The sequence below is a fragment of the Solanum lycopersicum genome, chromosome 8 (assembly GCF_036512215.1).
Source record: "Solanum lycopersicum chromosome 8, SLM_r2.1".
Taxonomy (NCBI): domain Eukaryota; kingdom Viridiplantae; phylum Streptophyta; class Magnoliopsida; order Solanales; family Solanaceae; genus Solanum; species Solanum lycopersicum.
In genome coordinates this window covers 65,176,974-65,194,422 of record NC_090807.1, presented here as the reverse complement: position 1 = coordinate 65,194,422, position 17,449 = coordinate 65,176,974, and the positions used below count along the sequence as shown (strand labels likewise).

The following is a 17,449-nucleotide window of genomic DNA, read 5'->3' as shown; positions in this document are numbered from 1 at the left end:
AAATTTTTGAGGAGGAAATCCTAAAAAAAGAAAAGAAGATATAGAATGTTTCTTCCAAATGGGGCCTCTACATTAACAGAAATTACATTACACACAATGGAAGTCTTGAATGGAACCTATAAAAATGATACAACACACCCAAACCCCTAATTTGTTGGCACATTGTAACGTTCTGGGGAATCTGAATGTTCCACCAACTTTGCATTTAACCTTTCAATGTACCAGATATCTACCAAAAGACTGTCAAAAATTGAAATGAATCAACGTAGTTTGGTATACAATTGGAATGCTAGCCTGGGAAATAAGAGATTTCGGTCGCCATCTTCCCCAGCAATTTGTTTCTAGATCTGCAAATCATCCAGCGAGAGCTCGTCTGCAGTCAGGAGCTTTAATTTCTGCAACACAATCGACCATCATAAGTCAATAAGGTGTGTGTATCTCTAACTAGAGGTGGGGATGTGGAGGTAGAGATGGGAGTGAAGATGATGTGTTTGGGAGGACACAATCAATGTGAAATGTCATTTTGTGGAACTTGTTTTCACTACTTCCACCAAGTCATTTTCCTCATCTTGAAGCAACTTTTTTCCAAAGAAAATACTTTCCACAAATTATGACCAACCGAAGATGAAAAAATTCGAAAAACAATTTTTCAGAAAATATTATCCCCTGTACAGAACACACCCTGATGCTATACAACCAGTTCTCCAACTAACAAATCAAGGAGTTCAAATGATTTTAAGATGCTATGGCTTTAATAAGAAAACATTGTTTGTGGTCCAAATAATGCAAACAGAAGCATAGATGCAAAAATATGTAAAACAAGATCCAGTTAGGACATGTTTTATTGACATTCTCATAAGGCATTCAATTATCAATAAAACGTCAACAGAGAAGCGATTGCCGTCCATTTCTTTAGAAGGCAGTAACATATTAATAATAACTAAAAAAAAGCTATCATTACTAACTGAAGAGATTAACTACAGTACACAAATATTACCTCATCTATAATGGCACCCCAAATGAGAAAAGATAAAAATGGAGATAGGGGAAGAAGCAGATGAAGTGTCATACCGTAATAAATTGTGGAGGGTCATCGATGCTGGATGAACCAAGAACTACCTCTCTCTTCAGCTTTGTAGATAACTTGTGACAAGCCCGCAACTGAAACGTACAAAGGAAAATGACTTTAAGATTACCATATATGACAAGTGAAGTTAGAACATCAACATGCTACCAAGGAAACCAAATATAAGCCAGAAATGGGAAGGGTAAGTTTATTCTTTTTTTAAAACCATAACGTTAAGTCTGAAAATAACACCTCTGATCGTGTAGCTCCACCAACTATAAATACAAAAATGCGTTGACCCATTTTCTTGAAATCGCTTGATGCATGCCTCAGAATTGAATCACTGCAAGAGAGTGAAGGAATTCAATCAGCATTTCCTTTAAAAGATTGCCTAGTGCTGGCACAGAAATGATATCATGACATATAATGGTGAGGTGCAATAATGTTAACCTAGAATATCCATCATCAGAATTTCGAGGGCGGGCCCATGTGGCTGTCCTTCTCGATCTCATTGAATGAGGAGTTGAAACTTGATTTGCTTGTATTGATGCAGACTGGGAAGTCCCATGGAAAGTTGGACTTGGATCATTCATGCAGGGATAATCATTCTTTGGTAATTCCCCTTTGTTGAGTTTTTCAACAAGTTCCTGCAAGATTAGAATAGATTTGATCAGTTAACCATCTCAAAGAAGTATCTTCGGGCCTCTGAGTCACCCCAACCCATCAACGTGATGAATTACAGTGACCCTGATATTCTATTCTATTCTTGATGTCGGAGCTAACAGTGGTGAACTACTTTTCTGAATTTCTTCAGAAAGCCTTAAGTTTGTTCTTTATCCCTGTTTGTTTGTTTTTCATTTGGAGGGAGGGGGTTGAATCTGGGAGAGAGAACATGGAAGGGACCTATATTGTCAAGTCCCTTGACATTGCTGGCTTTACATGTAGAATCATGACAACCAAAACATAATCAGAATCATCAGTTCATAGATATGATGTCATAACACCCCCCCCCCATGTAGCATACCTCTATCATTGGGTAAAAACGAGACAACTGCCACGTTGATGCTTGATCGGTACGGTCTTTTCTAGCAGCGTGCCTCTTCTGTTATTTAAAAAAAAGGACAATGAAATCTAATCAGAAGGAGCTTATCATGAATGCAAATAATTTTATAGCCAATCACGTACCTTGTGAACGTCAAACTTGAGAGAGAAAGGTCCCAGGGAGCTTTTCTTATGATCTGTTGATCCCTCCAGCAATCTCATATTGTACACGGCATTCATGTCATCTTGGGGCAATCTCGCTAACTAAAGGGGTACAAATGTGAGTGTTCATGTGTACAAAATGGTCTTCTACACAATGAGAGCAGCCTTGTCTACCATTCAGAATAGTACTAAAGTGAAGTTCAAAGTCGATGTAGTTGCAGATGACACAAATTAACATTAAAAAAGAATCAGAATTTAAACAATGCATTATGCCACAGATGAAAACTCAAGTCAAACAGCAAAATTGTGTTTTCGACCACTAGGAAGATCATAACATGCAGTAGCTATTTCTTTATTTAGATTTTCACACCGTTAGTAGTTTAACCAAGAATAAGAAAAACTCCAATATAAGGTGACACTTGTTCGACTCAAGATATTGATACAGCAATAACAAATCACTGACCTCCATTAACTTGGAAAGTTTGTCACTTTCAAACTTCTCAGGATGAATGGACGCATAAATCATCAATAAGCGTAACTTGCTTTCCCGTGTCACATCCTGCAGACCACAGCTAATTGCTCAAATAAACAAATCTAGACATTATGGAGGTTTAACAATCTATACAGTTTCTACCTGATGAACCCTCAGGAAATTGATCAAATCTTTAGTTCCTGCATCTCCGAAAACAAGGTCCTGCTCTAATTGGCCAATTTCTTTTAGACTTGACTCCCTGATAATTCTGTTTAGCTTCCCGGCAATCTTGATTAGGGGACAAATAGTCATCATAGTCAGTCTGATGACTTCTTCAATAAAAGATCTTATCCACCACACAATAAACTCTAAATTGATAGGAAACTGAAAATATCTATATTGAACATTTGCTCAGGTAAAACATGACCGGTAAATGTAATTCCACCAATACACAAAAAAAAAATGAAGTGATTATCTAGAGCTACTCAGAACGTCACTTCAACAGAGTCACAATCGCAATAAAACTCTCGCCACCAAAAATAAAATCACAGATCACACCAAATATTGTGTTAATCCAAGCAAAGCACTAGAAAAATACAGTATGTTCATCAATACTTGCAATTGTGCAAAGGTTCATGGACATTTTCAGCAACCTGTAGATCCTGGGTCCCAAAAACTGGATTCTCTCTATATTACATTTGTTCTCGAATTTGTCAGGGATATCTGGATGTGTGTCCTATATACTTCCCCCTCTCTTGTCTCGTACAACAAAGTTTGATTAGATATAAGAATTGAGACAGTCATAAATTGACTAGCATTGGTAAGCATAAGAACAAGAATTGTTTCTCCAAAAAAAATGATTAGAAGATAAAATCATCTTTTCTGGCACTTGTTTCAGAAGAAATAGATGTTGATCAAAAATATTTGGCCCCATTATTCATATCCTGTTTAGGATAGTTTCAACTATGAACTAAAATTGAGTTCTTTGATATTCATTTTATATTAAAAGTAGTATCAAAATAGTAGGAAAAATAATACGTCAGAGGGAAAAATATCTTAAATTTTGAAATGTTAGATAAATTTGAGTTCTTCAAGCCTGTGGAGATCATTTTTGATAAAGTACAAACTTTGTGAAAATCTAGAGAACATAATTATTATGGAAGCATTCCTAACGTTTTCAGAAACCTAAAATGTAGTCAATTGGGTTAGACAATAAGAATCCCAAATATATGATATCTTTTCATGAACAATTATAAGAAATACAGATGTGATTCAACTATTAATATTAACCATCTTCCTTTCAAATTAATCTTTGATGCCAGAACGATAGAAAAACTCTTAGATTTTAGCCTATCTTGCACACAAGAAGGATCAATATCATGCATATTTGAGTAACCTGCAGTTTGCCACAATACCAGAATAGCCATGATAAAATTACAATGCAAGTAAGAGTCTACAGCAGAATAAGGCCTAATGAATGACGTAAAACAGTGTCTCTTGACCAGAATAATAAATAAAGTAACATCTTTAGCTGCTTTACGTTCAAAGTGTAGATATAAAATCAAACTTAAGATTTCAAAGTGCAACCATCAAGGGAAATTATCAGAAGACTCACATCAACATGAAGGGAGAGCTTCTCAATTTGTTCACTGTATTGAGGTAAAGACTGAACCATCTTTTGCAAATCCCGAGTAGATAATTGACCACCGTCCCTACAATTTTGAGAAAAAAGTAGAGTAAACACATAAGTTATTAGAATCTAAAGAATGGAAAAAGAAAACGGTATGTGCTTCTAAGTCCAGACTTGCAGGTATTTCCAAGTTTACCCAAATAAAAAATGGCAACTCATTCTGCAATTAGTTCTATAATGTATAAGTAAATGGCTTAAGAGGTTTTCTAGTAAATGAGGATAGCCTATCGGAATCAGCCTCTCTACATCACCTCTGAGGTAGAGGTAAGGTATGCGTACACTTTACCCCCCCCCTCCCCAAACTGTGTGGAACTACACTGCGGCGTCTGTTGTTGTTGTTGAGAATAGCCTGGCCGGCATTTTAAAATAGAGTTCATGGATTTTAACTTTGTGCGGCTTCTCGTAGTTGATAATTGACACACCAATTCTTCCATAAAGAGAAACGGGCATCTTTACTAATAAGGAAACTACTTCAGCTGCACACTGGACGAGACCTGGAAAGGTTTTTCTTACTTGAGGGTCAACCTAACAGATCTCAGGTCAACCATTGTTTAAATCAATCACATCCCCAGATTCTTACATCCTATACATCTTCTCTTGCCAATTGCATTAATTTTCGATCGTATCATGACAAAGCATTTCCAAACACATATTCTAGTGGAATTTTTTAAGAAAAAAAGGTTTTGTGAATTGCAAAAAGAGCAGACTAACCTTGAACCTTGATGCATTTGTGCAGCTTTATTCTTTGACACAAAGTTTGTCATCTTCTCATGCAACCTTTCACTAGCCTGACAAACCAATTACTGGTTAGAGATAGCATAATCATGTCCTATTCCTAACTTATACTAGTTATGCACTAGACCTACATCAGCAATGTGTGCATGGCGGAGCTCTAACCAGATAGGATCATGATCCTCCAAAAGAACATCTTTCTTCTCCGGAGGGCCACCAGCTTTGCCAGGAACCTAGCCTTACATTAAAATGTCAATGTTATGGTAGATTCAACAGCATTTCCATTAGAGAGACTCAGAACACACAACTCACCTCATGCACATATTTATTCCCGTCCATGTTTAACAAGTCATGGCACATTGCATCATATGTCCACTCGTGTATAATGGGAGCAATCTGGAAAACAGAGGGAGATAGAGAAGCATGTCAAGGAAATAAGAAATAGACAAGACTACCTGGAGAATAGAGGAAACAAAGTTGAACCTGGTCTACTGATCTATCCACTATAAGCAACTCGCAAGTTTCTGTCTGTGGAAAGTGAGGAAGAGTAGATTTGTACTTTGTAAGAGAATTCCAAACACCAGCTGCAAGTTTTGTAGGAATTAAATCGCGAAAGGTTGTCATGGTGGTAGGATCAAGAGATTTTGCAGCGCGATAGCGCACCAAAGGAAATTCCTGTAGAAATTAATTTTAGCAAGGGTGTCTCTTGTCTCTATGCTTGAAAGCTCCAGATCAAGATCTAAATGCTTACCCGCAATGATGCAAAAACTGTAGCAATACGGTTCGCCATCTCATTCAAACACAAACTACCCTTCCGAGAACCTTCATCATCTCCATAAAGTTCTTCAAGCGCCCTCTCATTATCGGTGGTAAAACCCTATAGGGTAATATGAGATTGTTAGGAAGAGATAAATCAATACATTACTATTCTAGACAACCCCAGCGCAAAATCTGCTGGCAAAAAGTAAGCCATGTTTAAAGCTGTTGCATTGAACTTCTTACTAAAGAACGTTAAAGACAAGAAATTTTGATATATACAATATGATTCTCAGCTTCTCGCAGCATTAGCGATAAGAATTTTCACAGAATTACATTCTCCAATTAAGCACAGGAACTAAAGCAGAAAAATAACAAATTTCATGACTTTTTGGGTGATGCATCATCATATACCTGGCTGTCAATAGCAAAAAACTCCAAATTCATCTGCGCAATAAAACCCTCAATAAGAACAGTGACACAAATTAAAGCAATAAAAGTAAAATTTGCTCAAGAAAAAATTTCACAAAAAAGAAGGATAATAACTTCTCTCAAGGCACCAATGCGTGACAGAACACTTGAATCCTTCTTTATGTGATTAACCAACTCTTTAGCAATAGGTGAACTAAAGAAAACAAATGCCCTGAAAAGGAAATAAAGAGGAGCAGAGGATGAGTGAGAGAGGAAGAAAAAATAACCAAAGGAAATCAGACCCTGACATCTATGATACCTAAGATCCCTCTATCCTTTTGATGAAGTCAAGCTTCCCTAACTCATTGGAAGGGAATTGACCATCAGACTTTAGGATATAGAAGAATAGATCCAGTTGACACCAATAGCTGGCTTTGCATACCATGAATATTCATATGAGGATTGGGACTTTTGGTCAACGTGAAAGTACAGAGGTCTAAATCTGGGTGACTTAAAGGTCTTTTTTTCAGAATGCACTTATTAAACAGAGGTCTTCTCACTCAAATTGCATTTAGGTGGGACTGTACCTTCACAATGTTGGCTCGCATTCAGTAAAAGATGATGTGAAATTTCACATATAGCAAATCTAGCTTTAGGTTAATTACTGCAAGGTGGTCTTGATAGAATCTTTGTTCAGTCTAAATGCAAGCTCCGATATAAAAGACTCTCAGAGAGATTAGTATGGAGTTATATGAGAAAATGCTTTCTCAACTGATACTTGGGCAGCCTATCCTTCTCTCAAAATGTCCTCCACCTGTGTAACATTTTTTCTTTTCCGCCGAACACAAATGTCAATTAATTTCTTCTTTCAATAATATGAATCAGAACATTCATAGGCACAAGCGTACAACACGGGTAATACATTATTTCTATCAACAGAGGCTAGGTAACAATGCACAATTGTCAAAGAAAAATATGTGACCAAGACAAAAGGCATTCAGAATGGAAGTCAAGATATTTCTGGACGTACTTTCTGTACAAAGGTGATTTCCCAGCCATGTCAGATAGAAACATCAATACACTGCAAATAAAAGAAAAGGTTAACATCAAGTGTCTGTATGGATAAAGACATAGAATCTGCATATAGATATTTAGATATAAATAACAGCAAAATTGATATTACTAAGATAAACAAAGAGCCAGCATAATAATAATAACATTTATCAACAGAAGTTCCTGATAAAAAGAACACGTGTACCAGAAGTTCTGCTAATAGTATCACATCAACATATGGTTATAGTGGCAAGACAGCATAAAACCTTCCATATCGAAAGCTAAGTTGAAAAAATAATAGGAAAATTCCTGGATCACCCATAGAGAAGAACCAAAACAGAATGGTAAAACCTCTACTATAAATGGAGTTTCTGATAATAGTCATTAAACTAATTGCTTGTAATATCTGTGTGTTTTTCTCTAAACACAGCATAATAGTTTTGGTGTGAAGAAAATTCTTAGTCAAAATTACCTATTTAAACTATGAAAACTCATACAGAAGATACAGTGCCATACTCCTCCGCGATAAGAGTCAAAATTCATGATACTAAAACAAAAAATATCACATACTTAACAAACTGCAACCTCAAAAGTTTTAAGTGATTTCAGTTAAACTTCTATCATCCTACGATATGGTGAAGGATACCAAACTGAAAGTAGAATAGACAACATATTCATTCATATAGGAAAAAATGGACAAGTCCTCAAAAATCAGATGTTTAAGTCTAAGAAATTAGTATCTCCATCCCATTTCATGTGACATGAGTATGAGTGGATGGGATTATAATTGCTTATCTTACTGGTACATCATATTGGTCATAGTGCATGAGTTGATCAGAAAGCACTACAAGAATCCAACTCTGAGTGGTTCAGAAAGTTTGAATTTTAAACAATTTGTAAAAAGAAAAATTGATGGTTAAATTGTGTCAAACATAAACATTCCAAAATGGAAATGGGACAACCAAATGTAATCAGCTTAGTTAATAACCTTATTTTGTGTAATTTGCACCCTATCCTAATTATTTTATCATGTACTTCTTAATATCTTCATTTTGCTCAAATTTTGAGTTCTTTGAGTTGCTCTGTCAATATATGCCTTTTTCACCCTATCATATTTTTCTCCTCACTATTTACCCTGAGATCAGGGTAGTGCTTCTTTTCCTTTTCTCTATTTAATCAGTTAAGATAAGGATAATATTCCGTGAAAATAAGCATGATCTTTTTTTTTTTTAGTCTATATCATCAGTCTAGATTGTACCTCTCAGGAGAGTAATAGAATCTGAGGTATGTGTTGATATACAAACTCGCACAGCTGATCCCAAGAAGAGAGTTACTCACAGGAATAGGATCAAGTACTTAAGGATGGATGAAACAAGCTGTACAAATAGAGGCTCAAGTCCTAGCAACTATTTCGATTAGGAGTTGCTTGCATCAGTTGGTGTTAGCCATGCAACAAGGTGGGTGAAGATGTAGATTGTTTTCTTTTACAATGCAGCCAGGAGAAGGTGGTGGGATCTTATGAGATGGTTTGGCATGTCATGGGTGATGCCTAGATTTGTAAAGGACTTGTTGTTAAGCTGGAAGAAGCTAGAGAAAGAGCAGTGCATGGAATGTTGTTCCCTTACTTTGTTATGGATTATTTTAAGAGGGAAAATGAGAGCATTTGAAGGGGTAGAAATGAATGTTGGTCAGTTGAGAAGTGTCTCTGATCACTTATTTATTTTTGGTGCACTCATTTAGTTTCTGGTTATATAGATGAAAGAACTATTATCTTTTGGTAGGTTCTTTACCTTTTGGAATACCTCTTGCAGGTGGCCGATTCTGGCCCTTTTGATTAATGAAATCTTGTTTACTTAGATTGATAAAAACAAAAAAGATATGTTCAGGGTGCAAAATGGAAAGAACATAATTTATAACATAGAAGCATACACCTAGAAATGCTAGAGGATCTGAAAGAGTGAACTATGTAAGGAAGTCAAACAAAGAAATTAGCATTAGTACTTCTCTTTTGTTGGTTGGATGAAGTATATCGCATCCATTGATGGGAGCGGCTGCCGACGCTTGTATATGTCTTCAACCACTGCAGAAACATTGTAAACAATAGCTCTTTCAGTCATTCAAGATCAAGTTCATCAGCATTCAAATATCATCCACCCGAAAGACAATAGTGACCAATAAATCACAGGAACGGCACATGCTATGGTGTTGCCCCATGAAATTTCTCCTAATTGACCACTATATTCTAAGGAAATATGAATTTATTATATATTCAGGAACAAATACATGCTTCACCAGCCCAATTTTAGGTTTTGCTAATCTTCAACAGAAAAGGACAAAATCACCAGGAGACCAGTAAACGAGAATAGACTGCACTTGCACCTTAAGAGGAAAAGTTAATAATCCACACAAATGTCATTAATAAGACATGCAATTATTTCCAGGTAGAACTGGAAAATGTGGCCTGCTAAAATACAAAGGCACAAAAGAAAGGGAGTAACAAACAGTACATCCTATTCAGTAATGAAAAGATGAATGGGTTAAAGAGGTAAAGATTAATAATGTAATAGAAACGTCACCCAATACATGATATTACCAACACCACTTATGCACATTAATTCATTATGAGGGACCATCAGCATCATTTGGATACAAAGTTAAGATCACATAGAGGAAAACAAGATAATCTGCACATTCCAATGATATAACTAACACAGAGAGATATCTATTTAATTCAGATATGTACAATTTATGTTTTTGAAGAAGGTTGAAGATTATCATTGAATGGGCATCAGGAAGATGCCAAATTACAAAAGGTGTAATCAGTTAGCTCTAACACAAAGGACAATAAAACATTTCAGCACTAGTGCTAGTTGCCTAAGCTTTAGTTAAGGAGCTAACAAAATAAAAAAAGAAACATGTCGACTCTATCGACAGGTGAAAGAAAATTCCAACTGAACAGTATGTGAAAATCTATATACATATACATAAAGTATGTATCACATCTGAAAGCATGTATGTTAAAATTTATACACAACCATCAATGACTTGATTCAACAGTAAATCAAGATAGAAGTAAGAAATGAAAGGATGTGGCGTCCAAGGGTGTGGCCTAGTGGTTAATATGAAGTGGGGGGAGAACTATGTGCTCTCTAGTATACCTCCAAGGAGACAAAAAAAACTAGGTGAGATCTTCCCACCTGCCTAAGCATTGGTGTGCAGAGTTATCTAGTATATGTGCTGGTGTGGGAAGTAGCAAGTACCCAGTGGAATAGTCAAAGTGTCAACAAGCTGACACGGAAACCATTGTCATTAAAAAAGAATGAATATCCCTAAGAATGGTCTGTAAATACTTACATGAAACTCCTTCCTCTGTGATATCTGCCATCTTGCAAGCATATGACATTATTTTAACAGTTAGTTTATCCATGATGAGTACCTGCAGGATAGAGGATCAATAGAAGAACTATCTATGGGTTTCATCAACCTGCATTCTTGGAATTTAATAGAAGTATTTCAAGCCACTTCAACACAAGTGAAGGCATAACATTGTCGCAAATGGGTATATAATCTTCTTGAAAAAGTTCCAATTTATTTATTTTTGGGAAATCGCAAATGGGTTATAATCTTCTTGACAAAGTTCCAATTTATTATTTTTTGGGGAATAGTTCCTAAAGAATACTTATAAGCAACACAATTAGTTGCTATGAGTTTTAGACGTTATAGCATTGATTTGGTAAAGAAAAAGCTTTTCATCTAAAACCACATCACTTTTTTTTGTTGAAAGTACAAATTTACAAACAGAAGGATCTCTTCAAATTGTGAAACATAATGTAGTTGTACCTTCCATGCTGATTTTGAGTCTTTTGACTTGGCAGACCTGAGCATTTCATATAGTAATCCTACAAATATAGAAGGAAATGGCAACATATGAATAGAATATCAGACAACACACTTCATTGCAAGTGAAAATAAGTACACAGGAGTATATGGAAAATCAAGAATCAGTTGTGAATGTCTTAGGATCCCCTGTAATCTTTTGTCAAAGGAATGAAGATCTTCCTAATAATCGGTTAAAATTTGTAATTAGGAACCTGTAACATGTTGTGGCAGTTTTGATTTTTTGGAAATAGAAATACAAATTGTTACTATCTCAAAAAAAAAGAGGCAACGGAAGAACTCTTAAGTCAGAACTTGACATCATTATTAACTCCAAACGAACACATAATTCATCATGCATTTCTCAAATTACAGGAAAAGGCTGCATTAGTGCAACTAGAGCTCCATCTGTATTTATAGTACAAAACAACTAACTGGAAAGTTTAATAGCAGATCTTGGGGTGCATCAATCGGCGATATGCGGACATGAAAACAAAAGGGTGTCTTTATAAGGCGTCGGCAATCCGCCTACCTTTGAGCTGGGATTTGGGGTGTGAATTAGGCCCAAGACCTAATTTTATATGGTACCAGAGCAAGAGCCATCTCAACCAAAGGGTGTTGAAAGATGAAAAACGTCTCATATTGGTGATTAATAAGATGGGTGGTCTCTTTGTAAGACTTGGGCAATCCTCCTCCACTTTAGCGGTGTGAGTTAAGTGCAAGACCTAATTTTATAGGGAAGCAAGTAACTTTCAATATAAGAACCCTTTTCCCATCATTGCAATTTGCAAACTAGTTTCAATAGTTTATTTGCAATAACCTGATTACAAACATCATAATTAATCAAAAAAAAAAATTAAAAATAGTTTATATTCCAGTATGAATCTTGACAAAGTCCTCCCGTAGACACTCATCTAAAGCTTAGTCATATTTCAATGATTTGTTCTTTTAGCAACATATTTATTCAGTTAGAGTGTTGAGCTAAAAAGCAAACAAACAGGGATGTTGTTATCATAGACTCGGGCAATCAAGTTCACATGTATATCATCAGCGTAGATCCTTCTTTGCACTTCAGTTGCAAAGCACTTCTCTTTACTCCATGGGTATCAATATTTCTTCCTTCTTTTTTTAATGACTGATAAATACGTCTAGAACCAACTATTTGGGCCAACCACAAACTTTGAAACTTAGGAATGGTGGGTTTATCCTTCTACCCCTTCTCCACTTAAATACTGGATATAGTTCGCTTGGCACAGGGCTCGAACTTGTTACCAACGAAAAATTCCACCAACCTTAGTCAACTGAGCAAACCTTTTGGGGGCAATCTTCCTTTTATATGACAGAACCCCACCCTCCCCAACCTCGTGCGCTGTCAATAGTGGTCTCTCCCACTTCACTTACATGTTGACTTGAAATCCCAACCTGTTGATTGGAGCGTTCTTGTCACAATAGCAACCTAACTTGCCTATTCCTAAGGTGAAAAATTAGAGATATTCCCTTAGAATCTTAGTGCAACATAGGAAAACCAAATAATTCACCAAAAGGGATGTTAGAGCATTCATATAGTTGACCTGAACTAGTTTGAAACTAAGGCTAGTTAACTGACTCATTGTTACTTCAAAGTGTTATCTCAATGGAAGCTTTCTGTACACTTTTCTGGACAAAACAAGTGGTTCAGTGATTTTCAACTCCTTAAATGGGCATCCTCTCGTCATAACCTCATTATGCCTAGCAATTGTTTGTTTTCGCTCGGGACTTTGGATTGATGGCTGATGATCTCATGCCATTGCTAGGCAGTTATTTCTCTCTCGCTCTCCAAGATAGGGAAAAGAGAACGCTAGCCACGATTTCATATCCTAGACTACGGTCCACCTTACTTTGGTATCTACAAGTACTCTTGCGATCTTGCCCTACAACTCCAGCTAATGAGTTGACATTTAATTGCTGACAGTAATAGAACTCCACGCCTGTCGACTTCAATTCTAGATGCTTGAACCGATTGTAAATCCAGTCAGCAGAGCCACCCTCTAGCACATATTCAAGCCAACTCCGACTTCAAATTCTAGATTTTGCTGGAATTTGCAACTTGTGGTGCTAGATGAAAAAGAGAGATTCCTAGGTTTGGTTGGCTAGCAAGTCTGAATCTATATAGTCGTTTAAGTTAGTCCTGTAGCGGTAGTGCAATCGGGAGAAGGAATAGCTTTCGATATTGAATAGGAAATCCATTGTTCCACCTATTTGCATGTATTGCTTTGGTAGCATTGAAGGGTGTGACCGTGTGTGTCTTCAATAGATAACAGAAGAGAGACATTTCATTATGCAAAAGATGTGCTTTCTTCGCAGTACTTCTTCAGATAATAGCAACCATTTATTGTTACAGTGCAACTACTAGGCAGATTTGGTCTCTATTTATCAACCTGTTTGGAGAAAGCTAAGTAATGCCACAAGATAATAAGCAACTTGAATTATTTTGGGACAGAAAGAGAGTGGATAACAGATCCAGAAAGACTATCACTGTGTACATCATCTGGACTGTGTGCCTTGAAAGAGCCGGGAAATATTTTGAAGGAAGGAAAGAGAGTGGATAACAGATCCAGAAAGACTATCACTGTGCACATCATCTGGACTGTGTGCCTTGAAAGAGCCGGGAGATATTTTGAAGGAAGGACTGAGCATATTCTTTTGTCGAGCTTAAATGATTACAGAACTTATACTCTAGATGCAAAGGGAACACATTAGGAAGTATGTTACAGTTTTAGGAATTTTGGGACTCTTTTCAGTCAATAGAGAAAATTGAGTATACTGCTTCTTTTGTACCATATCCTGTACCTTCTTGATGCTGATACCAAAAAAATTACTCTTACCGTATCAAAGGAATGTTAGAGCCCTAGGTTGATAGGAGCAAAAACAGTGGAAAAAGAAATTTCAAGCTTGGGTTTGACGGCTTAATAATACGCTGTAAGTCATAAATTTGTTGGGGCTTAGGTGGTAAAAGTCCAAAGGGATAAAAATAAAGTGTGTTCTCAAAGATCACAAATACTGTCTTGGACCTGGGGATATCCTGCCTAAGGCATTACAGAAGGTCTAAAAAACAACAAGGTAGAACGAACTTGCACCAAAATCTAGAAGTCCAAAGTAGGGCAGTTGTTTGATCTAGAATAAGGCATCAGGTTAAACAATGCATTAAAGAGTTGGGTGTTTATTGCATTTTTTATGTTCCCTATTAACAATATACCATATTTAGAAATTATCTTACGCCAGAAGTTGTTTATCCAAGGATAAAAATCAAAATTGTATAGGATTAAAATCCAGAGATAATGTTACTGAAAAAGAATAGTCACGCATTGCAAAACGAATGCAATGCCGGTCTAAAGTGCCGTATGTCCTGAATTTATCCACACCTAACAAGAAATACATCATTCCAATATTATTTCGGTTTCTTATGACTAACAAGTAACAAGTATACGTCTATTATACCCGTTATACCTGATCTTATCAAAAAAATTATCCAATATTATCCCTGTTATACCTTATCTTATCAAAAAAAAATATCTTGTATTAGCCTAACCCCCATCAAAAAGAACCTCTTTTTGCATTTCCTGAAGAACACTTCATACGACATCTATAGCATCCCCACGCTTAAGAATGACATGCCCAGAGCTTAACTTCCGCATTTCCACGTGTATATTGACCACTACTTCCTACAAAATCCCATGTCAAAAACTGCTCTGATAGTATACTCCGTCCAGAATTTATGTCTAAATCAAGAGGTTGTGCATGTTATGATGTGTAGAATAATGTTGGTTTTAGGTTTATTCATTTTTAAAAAATCTGTTGACTAATTTAGATAGTTTCAATCATTTTCACTAATCTTTTGTTGAGGTGGAGTTGCAGAGTCAGTTTATGAGCTGTCAACCATCTGACAGAAAATATCCTACATCTTTTTTAGATAATCCAAAATAGTTGACCTCTTAGGCTGTTTCTATAAATGACAAAATTCCAGTTAGTGCTTCCTGGGTTTTGCAGAGTAAAAATTTCTCTGTTACATTCATTACAAGTACTCCAAAATATTTTCTTACCGTACACTAGAACAGATGGTATAATTCCATTCCAATGATGCTACTACAGTGAGCAACCAAGGAAAGTTACAGTGATCAATGCTCGAAAAAGTGGAAGATAAAAACTGCAACAGTTGCCTGGTAATTTAAAGGGATTTATACATAAACAAGAAACTCAACCATTTGCCAGGTAAGGAAACTCAACACCAAATATCCTGAGGTTCATATGTTCCCACAATATTACGCAACCCATCAGATAACAATAAAAATTTTATCTTTTTATAACCAAGAAATTCCCGTGGGATAGTAACTGCACGTTCAAAGCTCGAGGGGTAATAACGCCTCTCTCTACCCTTCTCCAATTAAATACCAAGCTTTAGTCTGCAGTAGGATTCAAAAATGCAATATCCGCCTAATTTTAGGTCACTAATAGTAAATATAACCTGATGACTTGATTTCACTCCAAACCATTTTGACAATTTATCCTCCACAAAAAAAAAAGCTAAAAGAATCACAAACTTTGATAATTAGATTACCAAATAATAATTCTCAAATGAACATCTCTATCTTTACGAGGTAGGAGTGAGGTCTCCATACACACAACCCTCCCCAAAACCTCACATTACATTGGGTATGTTGTTGTAATTCTCAAATGAACATACAGAAATTAGTACCAATCAATCAACTGACTATGTCAATCCCTAATATCCTGTCTACTTTATTCAGGCACATCTCATTAACAAAAAGCACAATTTACAAAATTGGATCAAGGAAAGTACATTTCTATTCTACTAACAGATTGATTAATACCCTAATAGTTTCAATCAAAGGCCAATTCCAAGCAAAAATGTGATTATAGAATACTTACTGTCACGTATAACTTGCCGGAAGTTCTTGTAATCGCTTCCCTGCGACGATGTATCGGAATCAGACATCGACATGATTGATTTTCCACCAAAAAGTAAAATATATTCCAATTTCCGTTTCTCTCTGTGTGTGTGGCCTTTAAATAATTGATCGATCACAGAGATCGTTGTGATCGAAAAATTGGAAATGAAAATTCTCAGTGGTTTAACAATTCACAGAGAGGGAATTAGTCGTAGTAATTTTCGCACGTTGACTGTTCAAAGGCACAAAGTTGAATTGTCTCCGACGATATGACTATGACCCGAAACCATTTCATCATTTTCCGGGTCGAACCAACCGTCCAAAGGTTCATACCCGGAAACTAATTTATTAACATTAAAAATAATCGAACATTGATTTATTTTGAAATTAGAAGTAAAATTATCCATAAATATCACATTACATACAATATTGATAGACATTTCAAAATAGTAATTATTGCTGAACTCAAGGAGTAATATATAGGATTGTTTCGTCCATAATAATTAAGAGTGTTATTCTTGAATGGAGTAATATTCAATACGAATTAAAACTAATCAAACTTTAATATAAATATTCAACTCTCGAAAAATGATTAAACAAGTTGAAGTCCAAATTCACTACCCGTTATCGCTTCCTTTTTCTGTATGTCTTTGGGCGAAGTTGTACGGAGCTTTTTTTTAATTAAGGAAAAAAAAATGTGTTTAAAAAGGAAAGTGTCAGGAATTTGTAGGGACCTAATTAGGAAATGTTACAAGAATTAGGATTAATTTGTTTGTCTAATTATTGGATTAATCACGGAAATCTCACATTTTAATTTACTTATTATTATTATTTCCTATAAGTTTTACAAATTTTAAAATTCCTTATTTTTTAGCATCACATTAATATATCTCGCACATCAAATTAGTGTATCTTGCACATCAAATTAGTATATCTTGTGCAACAGATTAGTGTATCATGTATAAAATGTACTTCGCGCATCAGATTTTTGTATCTTACGCATCAAACGACTATATCTCACGCATCAAATTAATGTATGTTTCGCATCAGATTAGTGTATCATATATAAACTGTACCTTGCGTAGCAAATTAGTATATCTATATCTCGCGCATCAAATTAATGTATCTCGCGCATTAGATTAATGTATCAATGTTTATATTATTATGTTCGTTTTGAGAGATTTTTATAAGTATAAACTTCTAATAGATATACTGTAATTTTACCTTAAAAGTATGTGATTTCT

The 17,449-nt window shown here is 35.7% G+C and overlaps 1 protein-coding gene across 1 annotated transcript; it reads right to left on the bottom strand.

Moving 5' to 3' along the window:
• Window positions 1–48: 48 nt before the first annotated feature.
• On the bottom strand, window positions 49–16,476 carry LOC101263140 (SNARE-interacting protein KEULE). Its single transcript, XM_004245656.5, has 21 exons — window positions 16,186–16,476; window positions 11,224–11,282; window positions 10,738–10,819; window positions 9,385–9,463; window positions 7,361–7,411; window positions 6,466–6,562; window positions 6,334–6,366; window positions 5,915–6,040; window positions 5,647–5,838; window positions 5,476–5,559; window positions 5,298–5,396; window positions 5,143–5,219; window positions 4,357–4,453; window positions 2,904–3,029; window positions 2,733–2,828; window positions 2,252–2,371; window positions 2,091–2,168; window positions 1,517–1,713; window positions 1,319–1,409; window positions 1,072–1,161; window positions 49–395 (listed from the first exon to the last, which is right to left on the bottom strand). Exons 1-21 carry the CDS (start codon window positions 16,256–16,258, stop codon window positions 342–344), a joined length of 2,001 nt encoding a protein of 666 aa, XP_004245704.1. The 5' UTR covers window positions 16,259–16,476; the 3' UTR covers window positions 49–341.
• Window positions 16,477–17,449: the final 973 nt, after the last annotated feature.